Here is a 15,045-nt window from a genome sequence, read left to right as displayed (position 1 = left end):
TAGATATTTAAAACAGCACATGTGAAAAAATACACTCATATATCAATCAAGAAAGACTAATGGGTGAAATGAAAAAGAAAGAAAGAAGGAAAGAAATAACTGCATCAAAAAGGTCTATAGTACAGATCTTGTAGTCTGGATCCAAATAGAATAATATCCCATCTTATGATTAGCAGCTGACACCTAGTAATTATTGGTGGTGAATTTCTCATAACCACCTTTAAGCCCGGTTAACATACACTACATTTATATGAAGCAACGCCTGTCATTAAAGTTATCCTCTGGTATATATGGAGGAGTTGTATTTTTTTGGTTCCATAAAATAATTTCAACCCACAATTATGAACAGATAATTGGTAATGTAATAGCCTAAATTCCCAAATTGACAAAGTCTGGGAAAGAACAGACTGGTGAGACCTAAATGATGCAATTTTTCTAATAGCTTGATAAGGGTCAAACATTGTTTTGTTTTACATTATGTTATTGTGTCATGAACATACAAGTGCCCAGCCCACATAGACTTGGAAGTGCAGAGGTGAAACTTCTTTGTCTTCTGCTCCATCCTCTACAAATGAAATCTGCCTCACAAAAGCTTCCCTTCCTAAAACACAGCTCAAGTTTTTCTTCATAGTCATTCAAAAACGAAAGACTTCTCATTTTATGAGAGACTGTAGTCCTTAAAGCATAACATAATGGGTAATAAAACATGAAATGGCCTTCATTTTCAATCTTACTAATATCACATAACAAAGTATTTTCTCTTCAGGGAGCTCAGTAAATCTGCCTGTTTCTATAGCGAAGGGCCATAATGTACAGTAATGTGCACACACAGATTTTTGACTTTTAGTTTTACATAAGGCTCTATTATTCATTCAAGGTCTCCATCATCCCACTGCAGTTCAACCCACATGCATATCTTGCTGATTCAGACATGTGAGCAAGTATCACTTTTTCCCACAAACCCTGTGTGCTCATATTCCGTGACAGCATGTGGGCAACAGTGTGTTTGTTCCAACAGTGGCTATCCCGGCCAAAGAAATGGCCTTTTTAAGAGCTTGAGCTGATAAGGCTGGTACTGTAGCTGCATTGACTGTGCTGCTATTTGCCAAACCTGTCATCTGACCCATCACATACACACACACTGTAGTCAGCCACTGCCACCACACAAAGTCATTGTGTCCCCTCTCAGTGCTGTATTGTGGACATTTATAAATGGGCATGAATCACACAGGGCATCCTCTTTCTGAACTTAGGGGACCATGACCTCGAGTCCATGACCTCTCTGCTCAGATCCAGAATGTGGTCACACTAAACAAGTGGACAGTAAAACTTAGGCATTTATGTTTGAGATTTTTGTAAAATCAGATGCAAGACACTTTGTGAATACTTATGAAGACGATATTTAACATTACACAGAAAGCACAAATACAAATCTGCTCTGGCTTTTGTTATAGAATAAAAAGTAGATTTGATTAAATATGGAGACTGATTTTTTCAGCTGTGACATACTCTCCCTCTTCCTCTGTCTGCGCCTCTAATCTGATCCTGTTTGACAGACAACCAAAAGGGCAGCAGAACGCCTGCCAGAGCATCAGGCCTCTGACATGTCAGACTGTGTTGGATCACAGTAATGTTAAAGACAAAGGACAGGAAGGGAAAGATTTGTCTGGTAGCAAATTGTTACTAGACATTGTCAAGCCTAGCGTCACCATGTCTGCCCTGAAGACAGGGCTTGTGTCACATCAACACACACACACAGTCAAATACACACCTCTTTCACTCTGACTCTCACCAGCACGCTGAGTAAATAAACCTCAAGTATATTTCTGTCCACACATATTCAACAGGTGAAAAAGCAGACTGTGTGAATACTGCTAACATGAAATCAGTCTGTAATGTGTGGACTGTATGGGTGTTACTGTGTGAATTTGTAAATTAACAGGAACATTCTCACAATCATGTCTTATTACAGTACCACTGAAGACAAATACTTCTCATATATAATAATGTAATGTAGTGATTTAAAGCTTACAGTCTCAGATTTTGTGTCAGCCATAAACACATCACAGCAGGAAATCCCCATATATGCATATGCACCATTTATTGGTCTTAACATACAAAAAGTAAAAATACATATACATGAAATAAATCAGGCTCACTAGTTTGGTTGTTCTCTTCAGTCACATAAATAGACATATTCCGAGAGGCTCCCAGAGCTTAGGCATCATTGCTACAATGAAGAAAGACCAGAGCCAATACTATTGACCACAGACAGTCCCTGTTGCACATTATTCAGTGGAATGCTGAACACAGTCCTAAAGTCAACCACATATGAGCCTTATCCCCCTCCACTGGTTTTGGACTTGTTTTTTTTTTCCCCATTCCAGAGGACGATCCTGAGCAATGCGGGAAAGCTGAGCCACGCGGTGTGAAGATGGTGATCATCTGATTTACCAGGTCCCATCTGGTCAGAAAATTAGCTTCTTCTTCATCGCAGCTGAAAATAACAGCAAGACTGTTGTTAGAAACATTCCAAAAAAGTGCTTCAGAAAAATACACCCAAATGCTGCATCTACACTGCATGCAAGTAGAACAAGCCTATGATGAGCAATCTGCTAACCACTAACGTTTCCATCTACTGGAAGTATTTTGAATTTCTCTCTGTAATATTCTGTGGCATTGAGTATAGCATACAGTCAACCCATTTATTTTCCTAACCACAAGCCGAGCTAGAAAAGCTTTGAACCTCCCAGGAACACCAAGGTCCCCCTTCAGTAAAACATACCCACTAAACTGTCTGCATGTGTGTGCGCGTGTTGTTCTACTTCACTATATTTTGAATTTCTAACTGCAGTTAAACGTGCAGCCAACACCCTTTGAATTGCTAGGTTCAACCAAGTGGTATTTTAGATTTATGACTGTAGTGTGCATAACCATGAGAACACATGAGGAACGGTTCACGAGGTTAAAATTCACAACATGCTATATGTAAGTTTGGTCTGAGTGGGATGTTTTTAAATTTCCAGCTCCTTTCAAACTCAGCCTCAAACATTTTTGCAGTCACTTTCCCTTTCTGCTGTTCAAACCACCCTTAAAACAGTTTTAACGGAACAATGTTGTCCAGCTTTAACTGACAATGGGTATGTCAAGGTCAAGGTGGTACTGTGTGGATTAGGGGTACACATAGCAAATGTGCTTGATGGATTATGGTTACATATACTGAAGCAACTATCAGCTCATATGTGTTGATTACTTGTCTCCAGGCCCTCCATTTTCCTCTTGAGTCCGACTGTTTCCTTCTCCCTCAGAGCTTCAACGGAACAGTTGGGTCGGGGGAGTTGGGGACCAGGAGTTGGGCCGGGCCGATTACTGAAGTACCTCATCTTCAGAGCCTGGAGACAAGAGTATAAACATGTCATACTTGCGGATGGGCAATCATTCCTTAGGCACAAATGTCCACAAGCATATGTTAGTTAAAATATGGTTAAATTGCCAAATATTGTTTTATTTCTTGTATCTTAATCTTTATTGTTCCTCTCTTTGAATTTTGCTTTTATGCTGTAAAGAAACTTTTGTTTTTAAAAATGATCAAGAAAGAACATTATGCTAATTAACATAGAGGAAAATGCGTTGATTAAAGGCATCTGGGTAGCCTTCCTAAAGATCATTTTGATCAAAGTCACCGTTAGGAAAATGATTTACTGAAATGTTAAACTGTTTGATTATATGATTTTCTTGTGACATTTTTACTCACAAAGAAAAATCATGAAACTTTAATATAAAACACTCGCAGTTCAGATTACTCATCTGAAAACGCAATATGGTCCAAAGACTTTTATGTTAGCTGTGGTTGTCAATTTCTGCACACCTATACCTATTCTACCTATAATATATTACTCCAGTAATGGGTAAGTGAGAATAGCTACTGCGCTATAGTGGTGTATTACCTGTGTAGCTGTGGTCCTAGTCGAGGGGTTAAAGGTGAAGAGGCCATGTAGCAGCTCTAGTAAGTCGTCCCCAGCTGCACTAAATATATGCTCCAGAGGGGTGCCAGGAAATATTTTGAAGGACACATAGTCTGGAAGACTACTCACTCCCTGCAGAGATATTTGACAAATAAATGCATACAAGGATCCTCACATGTGAGCAAAGTAAAAACAAACATTTTTGGGGAAAAAAAAAATACCAACAGGCCATGTCTCTTCTGTGGGCGTCCCAAGAGCCTCAAAGATTTTAGTCAGCTGGTCAAGATCTGAGTCTCCAGCAAGGAAAGGTATCTACAGCAAAGGAGGCATTGAAACATTAGCACGGACACCAAAATAACCCCTGTTACTGTATGAACATCTCTTTGAAGTGAGGTTTGTGTACCCGAAGGAGTAACTCTGCCAAGATGCATCCCACTGCCCACATGTCCACACCCACACCGTACATCCTGGCACCAAACAGGAGCTCAGGGGAGCGGTACCACCTAGGAAAAGGACCAATAAACAGAGAGACAGAGAGTTACATTTACAACTCCCAAACAGACATACAGTACACTGCTCTTCTTGTGTGAATATTAAAGTTGTAAAAACTTGAGTGAAGCCTTTAACACTTTCTTTAACCAATAGAAGACAAGGTTTGCTGCCATCCATGGGTCCAGCAATTTATTTTCAATATGTGGCTTCACACATGTCTTAACCTGCTGCAAGTTTATCTCTACATGAGATACATTTAACTATTAACATGAACAAAATCAAGCCTGAGGATTTATTTATCTAAATGGATTTAGATACTCTGCTGAAAGAGATTTCCAATGACTGTAACAAAAGCACACTTTGTAGAGAAAAGTTCTGTATTGGAAGTGCAATAAGATGGACAAAAAGCACAGACCTGGTAACAACTTGATGCGTGTAGACTCTGTTGGGGCTGCCAAATGCTTTGGCCAAACCAAAATCAGCCAACTTCAACACTCCGTTGCCATCTAACAGCAGATTATTGGGCTTCAGATCCTGGAAAAACCGCATTGCAAAATTACTGACTGTGTGTGAGCATATGTGTGTCTGCGTGTGTATGTGTGGGGTACAAGTGCCCTCACCCTGTGTAGGACCCAGTGTTGGTGCATATACTCTAATCCCTGTAGAGTCATAAGGATGTAGGCTTTGATGTTGGCTGGAGTCAGGACTAGGCTTGTGTCTTTGATGATCACCTTAAAAAAAAAAAAAAAACAAAGACAAGAGGATCAAGTAAAGATAAATATCTGACAACTAATAATCTTCATCCATTACTTAATGTTTTTCCATAGCTTTAGGCTGCACATTCAAAATGAAATTACACTTATCAGAACAGATAAGAAAATTAAAGACAACTGGGATGGATGTCTGTGAAGAAGTGGACGCAGCTGGAGCCAAGCTAGACAGCACAGTTCAGATTCAACCTCTCTCACCCAGAAAGCAGCTCCATAAACACTGGCTTCAGAATCCTTCTACGTAATCTTTTTGGAAATAAAAGCATCCAACATCTGTAGTTGATAAGCTCATACAGCCAAATCTTAGCATGCAGCCTAAAAATAGCCTCTCAGCGCCAGTAATAAGATGAGTATCGTATTTCATGGTATTTCAGGTGTGTGAGCCACTAATGGTATTCAGTGGCATTCACTGAAATCATTGTGAGAGCCAAGAGTGGGGTGATATTGATTTTTTTTTTTTTAAGTGTGCTTGTCTTGTTTTGCATCATTCTATTAGAGTCTGATGTATTGGTGGCGGGTGCCCATCTGGAGCCTCGTATGTTAAAACAAGGCAGAGGAGGAGGTGGGGGGAAATATAAAAGCCTCTGTGACCTTGTAGAACCACTTAACGGTTAGATGAGGGCACTCACATGGATATCTTCGTCATCCTGGTCATATTTTCTGTGTTACCCAGTATGTCATCTGACCTTACATCTCTCAATCAGAGTTTCTTCATCCACCCACCTGTTTCTGGCCTGCTCTGTCATTCACAGTATTGGAACATAACAGCAAACCAATTTCCACACACCTAAAGTAGATATTTGTCAAGCAGAAAATCCCTAAGATGAAATCCAATGTTTTGCTCTCTCCCTGATCTGTATTAACAGGGAGGCAAAAAAAATTCCATCTGGTAGGTGGAGGTGGTGGTTGAATGAAAATTCAACATAATGTTCTTTTACAATGCCTTTGATTAGCATGAATGATTGATGTAAATCTCCATACAGAGACATCAATATGTCTACAGACAATAAAATCTCTTAGATGTGATCCAGTTCAAGAGCTGCAGGGACTGCAGTTTATGGTACTGGCCTACTGAATCACATAATATCGTACTGCTGAAAAGCATTAAATTGCGAGGTGTTGTTGATTATAAAATTATAAGCAAACCAGTGGAGCCTTATTTTTTTTTCTTTTAGTTAAAGTAAAGTTATATATGACACATTCAGAAAATACAATGAGAGCTATTCAAAATGTTAAAAGTTAAAAGGAAACAGCATATTCAATTCCTGTCAAGACAAATTAACAAGGAAATATGAACTGACCAAAAACCTTACAATTTAACTAAAATTAGAACAAGTTCGAGCTCCTCAGTGTGCTGTTGCATTGGACTAAATCATATTGTATCATGTTCTATTTAGTCTATCCTCGGAAAGACAGACAGAAAGGGGGCGAGGAACTGTTGCACCTCCAGATCTGTTTCCATGAAGTCAAACACCAGGCTGATGTTAGATTTGTGTCCGAAGGCATCCAGCAGCTAAAAACACACAGCACATGAAATGTCAACACGGTTCACATTTGGGCAGCATTTATAGTATTGAAAGATAACTATTTTTCACCTCACAATTAATACTGGTAGCACATGAATTTGAACATATCTTAATATAGTGAATGTTTACCTACCCCGATGATATTTGGATGATGCAGTTCCTGCAGCAGTTTAATCTCTCGAAGAGCCGTTCTATTAATACCTATTGATAAGGAAGTATAGACATTACCAGCTGGATGACAATGGACAACATTGTGGGGTAAAAACATTAAAGGTGTGCCATGAAGGAATCAGCGTTTACCATCTTTAGCCTCAGTTCTGTGGCCAACTTTGATCTGCCAGGAAAAAAAAGAGACAATAGCTTGATGTTAAACATCAGCATAGCATACAGATGCTAACAAAAGCCCAACATTAAGCTAATTTCTCGTACCTTTTTAATGGCAACTATAGTATCAGTCGTTTTATCTCTGGCTTTGTACACTGTGGCAAACTGGAGGTGAGAAACAGAGAGCAATAAGCACAGAAACACAGAGCACAAAATATCTTTCTTTTACTATCACTGCTGCTGTGAGCTCAACAGCAAGAACCGGCAAGGCTTTGTTGACATTGACAACCAGCTAACGCTTGTTAGCTTGCTATCAGGTTTTCCACCTCACTAGGCGGAATCTGTAGGGGAGGGAAGTGGACAGACATAAAGACCGCGATCACTGATATTTGTCTCTACATACCTGACCCTCTCCGAGGAAATCCAGTTTTTCATATCGCTTGGATCTGGATTTTACATCAAGCGCCATAATAGCTAACTGTCATCAGGACACACTTCCGGCCTTGTTAAAGGTCCGCAGGTACTTTTTCCGGGTTAAAGGAGGATTTATATTGACCAACACCGCCACCTACCGGTTCAATTTGTCCAACACGGAGAACGCTTCAACACTAATATGAACAACTTGATATGACTTATTTTATTTTAGAATGTACAGGCAGTTGTTTTATTGAAATTTCCATTTTTAATGCTGTGCCACATCACAAAGTCTTTTGCTTATAAAGCACACTATCTCAGAAACATGGGACCACAATTTCCTTCCCACAAGGATTCTTCTCCTGCAAATCCACTAACACTACTACTACTACTACTACTAGTACTACTACTAATAATAATAATAATAATTGTCAAGTATTTGTTAAGTAGTGTTTTACGATGTGCATAATTTCTCAAACAACGAAAGAAAACAATTCTCAGCTCAAATCTGATTTGTTCTCAAATTGCTGACAAATACAAAACCTTATGCAGCAGAGCCCCAATTTGCTGCATGTTGATGTAGGTTATTTTATTGATTTTTAATTTTAGGTCCAAAGGACCTAGGAATTACTGTTACCTTGTACCTTTGTTGTTATACTAGGCTTTGTTTTGACCCTGCAAAGGATTAAGTGGTGCACAGATAATAGATGGATGGATATTGTATGTTCTTTCTATGACTATGTCTACTACTACTCGAAGAATATTCATAATAAAACTGTGATAATAATACAGTGACAGAAGCTTGTCATACTGCCTTGTATGATTTTTTAATCAACGAAAGAAAACCAAATCTTGACACAGATCTCATCTGCTCTCAAATTTCTGTAACATTTCACAGTTATGATGCAATATGCAATACTGATCCAGACAGCCTTTATTCTTTATTCTTTTCTTTTTTTTTTCCAGGAGTTAACAGTTTGACATCGGTCTCTTGGGAGTCTCTTCTGTCAGTTAGGAAGGTTTTGTGATCCATGCACCGCTGAACACATCTCTACATCCCATCTCCATACACAGCAGATACCCTCACATCCCACAGGATTAGGCATGGCTCCTCTCCTTTGACCCTCCCTGGCTCTCTCTCGCACACACACACACACACACACACACACACACACACACACACACTCTCTCTCTCTCTCTCTCTCTCTCTACTGACTTTCATTTTCATGTTAAGTTTGACAAGAGGAGTGTGAAGGATCAGCAGGCCTAATACACCCCTCATTCTCCCCCAAGATGCATGCACATTCATATCCTGACAGCTCACAGATGTGACTGACAGGACCGTATGTGCCCATGCAACCATGCAGAGAAGAGAAGAGAAGAGAAGAGAAGAGAAGAGAAGAGAAGAGAAGAGAAGAGAAGAGAAGAGAAGAGACTCTTTCAGCAATCAAAATCTTTACTGGAATTGTATCATCAACCTTTGGGGACATACAGGCGGGCTTAATGTGGAACGTAACTGTCCAGTGGCGGACATAACTCAGACCCACTTACATCACTCTCTCTAAAACAAATGTGACATATTGATGTCCTCCTCTAATTCTGATATGATTTGAGGGCATTCTTATGCTCATTCCCCTCAGTCTCTCTCTGAGGCTGTGGATGAAGAGAGCGGCAGCTGAGTTATGGATACATAAATGATTCTGGTGGCGTTTATACTGTTTGTCACAGTAAATCTCGTGATAGCATGGGTAACATTATGCACAATAACTCACTCTGGCTATGTGTCACATTAGCAGATGGTGATGCTGTTGAGCTGGTGTGTGTGTGTGTGTGTGTTCCTCTGTTTGACGGGCAGGAGGAGAGTGAAACCGCAGGGCTGTTTATCAAACTCATAGGAAGTGGGTGTTTTTGAGCGAGGACGTGTCGCACCACCACATCCTGCTGCTGGGAAGCAGCTTCAGACGGGGCAGTGTTCACACGATGTACAGTAAACAACAAATGCAGGCCAGGTGTCTTTTTTGTGTGCATGTGTCTGTGTGTGTGGTATGTGGCCACTTCTTTGCTCCTCCGAGACTCTTTACACTGATTGCAAAGCTTGGATAAACTGGCCAGTCTTTGAAAAGAGAGGCAAGATGAGGCCATTCTGTGGGTCCGATTTCCTCTCTGCATCACCCTGCCTAACACTTGTTGCGTTAAATACATTAACAACTGGCAGTCTGACTTGTTTTACGTCACCATCACCCACAAACAAAGCATATCACGTCGAACTGCAGAAAAAAATCTGCTCAAAGCGTGAGATCTTTAGAGAAAAGGCCATTTCATCTGTGGCTCAATTTGACACCTAAGTCATTAATTGTTCCATTTGACATTTCAGTCATATTTAAACAGCCTCTATCAGGTCAATACATTGAAAAGATGATGTTTAAAAGGAATTTTGACACCCTCACTGAATGTGTAAAAGAGGAATGATTCAGCGCTATCAGGGTCATTGCTGTATCATACACCTGCTGTACGTTTCTCTCTTTGTTTTACTCACAGAGTCTCAGGGGAAGTGGTGGCGTTCTGTCATCTAGGGAGTTTTCCTCTTTCTTTCTGTTTCTGACTCTCTCATATAGACACACACACACACACACACACACACACGCACACACACACACACACACACGCACAAACGCAGCTGTATCTGACCACATGCACAGTTATAACACAACAGGATGTTGTAGGGTGGATGTTTGAGGTGTGAAGGTTCACACAAGCCGTGACAAACAATATCTGTTTCTGAGAACTAATTATTTATTACACGTGTCCAATAGATGCTGCCACTCTTAATCTGTTGCTTGTTTGTTTTACCAGATTTGTGTCAGCATATAAACCAGGATTTGAACCCAAATGTATCAAACTTGTGACAGTTACTGCAACACATCAACCATTCACAGTCCACAAAATGCTTCGCTTTGCCCATTTCACATTTATTCTTTGCAGATGTCTGTAATGGCAAGACAATAAGAAGGCAGAAGGACAAACAGAAGGACAATCATTATCTTCCTTGCTGCCGTTTGTTTACAACCAAGCAGAGATTCATCAAATTGGTGCTGTCAGTGCTGGGCTGCATTGTTAGATGCCAGAACTGTCAGTTTGAATAAATATTAGGGCAGAATTTGTTTTGTTCACCACTGTCTTCCTCCAGCATCTGAGGCATCAGCATACACCAGGGCTTGTGGAGGACTTCAAGATGAGCCCACTTGATTGCTCAGCTCATACAGAGGCAACATTATGATAATGTCCCTATAAGTAGCAGGGGGATGGGCGCAGTGTCATCTCTTCACATAGGCAGAGCCAGCAGGGAGTCCACAGTCAGCTGCATTTAGGGCTGTCTTTGTTGTTGTCTCTGCTCCCATCTGCGTTGTTGTTTTGTTCTGCTCTGCATCTCCTCTCAGACATCGTTATTGCTCTCATTAGAAGAATCTCAATCTCAGCCCCAAATGGAGAACAAAGTCTTGCAATAACTCTTTCTCTCCATTTGTTTGTGTGTGTGTGTAGCAATGCATATGAAAGTATGACTGCATGTGCAAACAGCAGGTGGCCACTTTAGTCGTTCACGAGGACTGTGCACTGCGCGCGGAGCAGCTCTTTTTTAATGAATGCAGTATTTAGCATATATGTTCAGTTTTTTGTCTTATTTCATTGTTTACAGTAGGAAAATACAAAAGCACGTAGCACTAAGGATGTGTGAAAAGTCTCTCAGGATGGATTCAAGCCCATGATGCCACAGGTACACTGAATGTGTCTTATGCAACTAAGGGAAGCAGGGTGTTCAAGCCAGTCGTCTTTGGAAGGTAAATGAGGGAGAAGAGAAGGCCATTCTGGTTTATCTGAGTGTATCAGGGGCTGAAGATAGCCCCAGTGGTGTGTTATCCAAGAAGTCATTTACTTCATTAACCCAGCCAGATCACTGAGGCCTCAGTAATCAACCTTGTCACACGTCCCATTAACTTCTCACTCATCAGTATGGCCCTCACTCCTTCTAACACACACACGCACGCACACACACACAGATGCACTTTTGATACGCACATCTGTATCTGCAACCCTCAAGTGCACGTTATCACACACCATTGCATGTTCCTTGCATGCTTTCGCTGTCTTGCTCACGGCGAAGACCTTTTCAACCTGCACACGCACACACATACACACTCCCTCTTCACCTCTCTCAGCTAACCCCATTACCTCTGTCAGTCCCAGGGGTCTCTCAGCTCTGATGAACCCTCAGCTGCCCTGTGAGATTAGTGGACTCCCTGAGAAAAGCCCTTCATTGATTGAACGTGAGTCTCTCCTGCTTGCAATGTCAGCTCAAGGTTAGCTCGCTGACTCTCGCCGCTCTCTTTCCCGGTGCAGTTAAGTGGCGTAGCTTTGTTATCAATATCAGTGCATTATTATTATTATAGCTCTGCTTACTCCATGGCTTATATTATTCATAAAGACAACAAACCAATTATTGACACTCACCTTCAGAGTCTCTCTTTTCTTCCTCTCTCAGTCTTTCTCTCCAATGGCCCCACTTAGAATGCCAAAGCATTTATTCATTGTTAAATCCTTTTTTTCTCCATCTTCACCTCCTTCATCTCAATGTCTCAATCTCCTTTCTCCCCATCGATGAAACCACAGAGGAACTGTTGCCACATAAGCTTTAACATTTGGTAAAGTGGTTTGAGATTCACTTTTATGTATTGCAAATCAGGCACGGGGAAGCATTTACTTTGTGTCCCACTTGAGGGAATCTTCCAGACAAAAAGGCAGGGGGAGATGAAGGAATGGGGGCAGCTCTCAGTCTAATAGAGAGTTAGATAAACGGCTGGATGGGGAAGACAGATTGATCTTTTTATGTTGAACTTGATGAACATGAATGATGCACCAGATTTCCTGTAGCAGTGAATAGAGATGAAAGGATTATATAGATATTTAGATCATTCAGGCAGGAACGTTGCCCTGCGCTGCTGTCTCTTTCCTCCCAATCATAATTCAATATTTACAGTTTAAGCTGGAAAACTGCTCCCTCTTGGCTGCCTGTATCTGGTATCCATGGCAACAGATTCGAGAACAGAGTGCCGTCTGTATGTGTCCGTGAGTGTGTGCGTGTGTGTCTGTGTGTAATGTCTACTGATACACTGCAATTGATTGGCTGTTGGGGAGCAGCTGTTGACCCCTCACTCTCAGGGGTCTCTTTGTATTCTTGCACACATCCAAATCAATAGACACACATGAATGTGAACACACACACACACACACACACACAATTTTGTTATTCTTTATTCGTGAGGTTTTAAGAATTTATTTTAGAGTCAAATTATATTTCTCTTCTATAAAACCCTAAATTAAACCCAGCTGTATTTGAAGTCCTTTATTGAACCTTAGTGAATTAAGCCAAAAATTAAAATTAAGGACCCATAATAATGCTGTCATTTTGAAATTTTTTCTTTTACTTACTGTCATCGTCAAGACATGTGGTCCCCATAAAGACAGAAGTAAAATGCACACACACACACACACACACATGCAGTAATACAATACTGGCCCCATCATGCCCATAAGTGGTGAAATGAGCAAATGAGCAATAAGAAGTTGCTGTGGCATTGTTATGAAAGCACTCCCATTGAAACAGAGACTCTAAACACAATATACACACACTTATACACACACACACACACACACACACACACACACACACACGTTTTGAATCTAGTCAGTGTGCCACAGCAAGGGAAGTGAAAAGCAGCAACACCCAAACCACTGATGGCATTGCAGATTTTTAACTACAAGTTCGAAACTGTGTTTACATGCTTCTGAGCACATAATCACAAATACCGCCCTGGCTAATGAAATACCTCCCAGTGGGTGCTCTACACATGGGCATGCACACACACATCCACACACACACACACACACACACACAGACACACGCCAGGGATGAGTAACAGCGGGTAACTCTGGGACACCAAGAGAGAAAGGTCATCTGACATCATTTGCATTGCTTGTTAATGTTAAAGGATGTTTTCCATACAAGGAAGGTCAAGGTTTGCATGGAGACACGATATAAACACAACTTCTGACAATGATGAATGAATGGAACAACTGTGGCTTGTTCAAGGTTGGTTGATGTAGGTTTTCCACCGTGCTGCAATTTGACATATTAAGGGGAAAGCACCAGCACACACACAGACCCACACTTTAATCTACCTTTATTTATCTGCTCAGCCCCATGCACACCCACCTCATCTTGTCTTCCCCTGAAGCAAATGTGTCAGCATACTGTGTTGTGGCAACTTTTGTCTCACTGAACACACATGCTAAATTGGACTTAATTATACTGTGCCTGTCAAATAACATCATCTGAAGTCATCCCAGTAGTTGTGGTTTATGGACAAACCATTTCCTATTAAGACAAAGGTGATAAACTGTATTTACAGGTTTGTCCACAGGTTTGCAAAATGTTTCATGTCAAAACTCCCCTGAGGATGTGCAATAGAGCAACATCTGATAAGATTTATGAATTTAGTAATGACTCAGCAGAGGTTTACATGGCTGCCTATTATAGATGAGCAAAGTGGAACCACTGATCATTATTCTTTTTTTATTTTATATCCATTCTCTAGAATTGAAGGAAAGCTGATGTAGCTGGCGATGTTTCTAAACTATTGAAAGAGTATAAAATTTCATGACCATCACTTTCAACTGTTTTATTTATCCATTTATCTGTTTATCTGTGTATCTTTGCAGTCTTACACCATTTGAGCTTATGTGTTTTGGTCATTCTCTTCATATCTGATATAATTCATTGTAATTGTGCTGCTATCTTTGACAGGACTCTCCTGTAACAGAAATTTAACAGAAGTTAAGTTAAGCTTTTTCATGGTTGAAAAAAAAACCAGTATTTCACCGAATGTTTTTCTGAGACGTGACTGGAACTCTGCCAAGAAGGACCTTGGCTGTTCAAATGGAGTCTGGTACTCTCTGGTATTAGACTATTATCTGGTCAATCTGGCAGCAAAGACAGACTGACCCAAACCAGACTGATGAGCACTCAAGCCTATGAGTTGGTAGACTCAACATCTGTTCAAGTACCCTTCTCAAAATCTCATATAATTTCTGTTTTTGCAACAATTCCAAGCATTTTTAAAACAAAATGTAATGTTCATATATAGACTTTTATCCAATAAATATTTATGTTAAAAGCTCTATTTCAGTGTCACACTCCATAAAAGTTCTGTGTGCAATGATGTATCTGAACCTGCTGAAAAAGTGCAAAACATCACTCTGTCCATATAGCGGGGACTCAGTCAAAACATCAGGCCTTTTGCGCAATGCCGCGTCCCCGTTTTGCATTACAGTCCCACAGGAGAGGGCCATGGGAATTAGGAGAAGGTTGCGAAAGGAGACGCGCTAAGCGTGCGTGCTGCCAGGTGGAGGCGATGTCGCTCCTCCTCTCCTCTCTCCTCTGCTCGGCCAGAGCTTTCAGTCTGCTGGGTGAGATCATTACCAGACACCAGGCACCGGGAC

The 15,045-nt window shown here is 40.8% G+C and overlaps 1 protein-coding gene across 1 annotated transcript; it reads right to left on the bottom strand.

Annotated features, from left to right (window-relative positions):
* Positions 1–2,078: 2,078 nt before the first annotated feature.
* cdk7 (cyclin-dependent kinase 7) lies at positions 2,079–7,575 on the bottom strand. The gene is made up of 12 exons (XM_041936944.1): positions 7,481–7,575; positions 7,183–7,242; positions 7,054–7,087; positions 6,887–6,954; positions 6,672–6,740; positions 5,078–5,188; positions 4,873–4,991; positions 4,369–4,468; positions 4,191–4,277; positions 3,948–4,097; positions 3,254–3,392; positions 2,079–2,497 (listed from the first exon to the last, which is right to left on the bottom strand). Exons 1-12 carry the CDS (start codon positions 7,544–7,546, stop codon positions 2,469–2,471), a joined length of 1,032 nt encoding a protein of 343 aa, XP_041792878.1. The 5' UTR covers positions 7,547–7,575; the 3' UTR covers positions 2,079–2,468.
* Between the last annotated feature and the right edge of the window lie 7,470 nt (positions 7,576–15,045).

Source organism: Chelmon rostratus, chromosome 5 (assembly GCF_017976325.1).
Source record: "Chelmon rostratus isolate fCheRos1 chromosome 5, fCheRos1.pri, whole genome shotgun sequence".
Lineage (NCBI taxonomy): Eukaryota > Metazoa > Chordata > Actinopteri > Chaetodontiformes > Chaetodontidae > Chelmon > Chelmon rostratus.
This window is presented reverse-complemented; position numbering and strand designations above follow the sequence as displayed.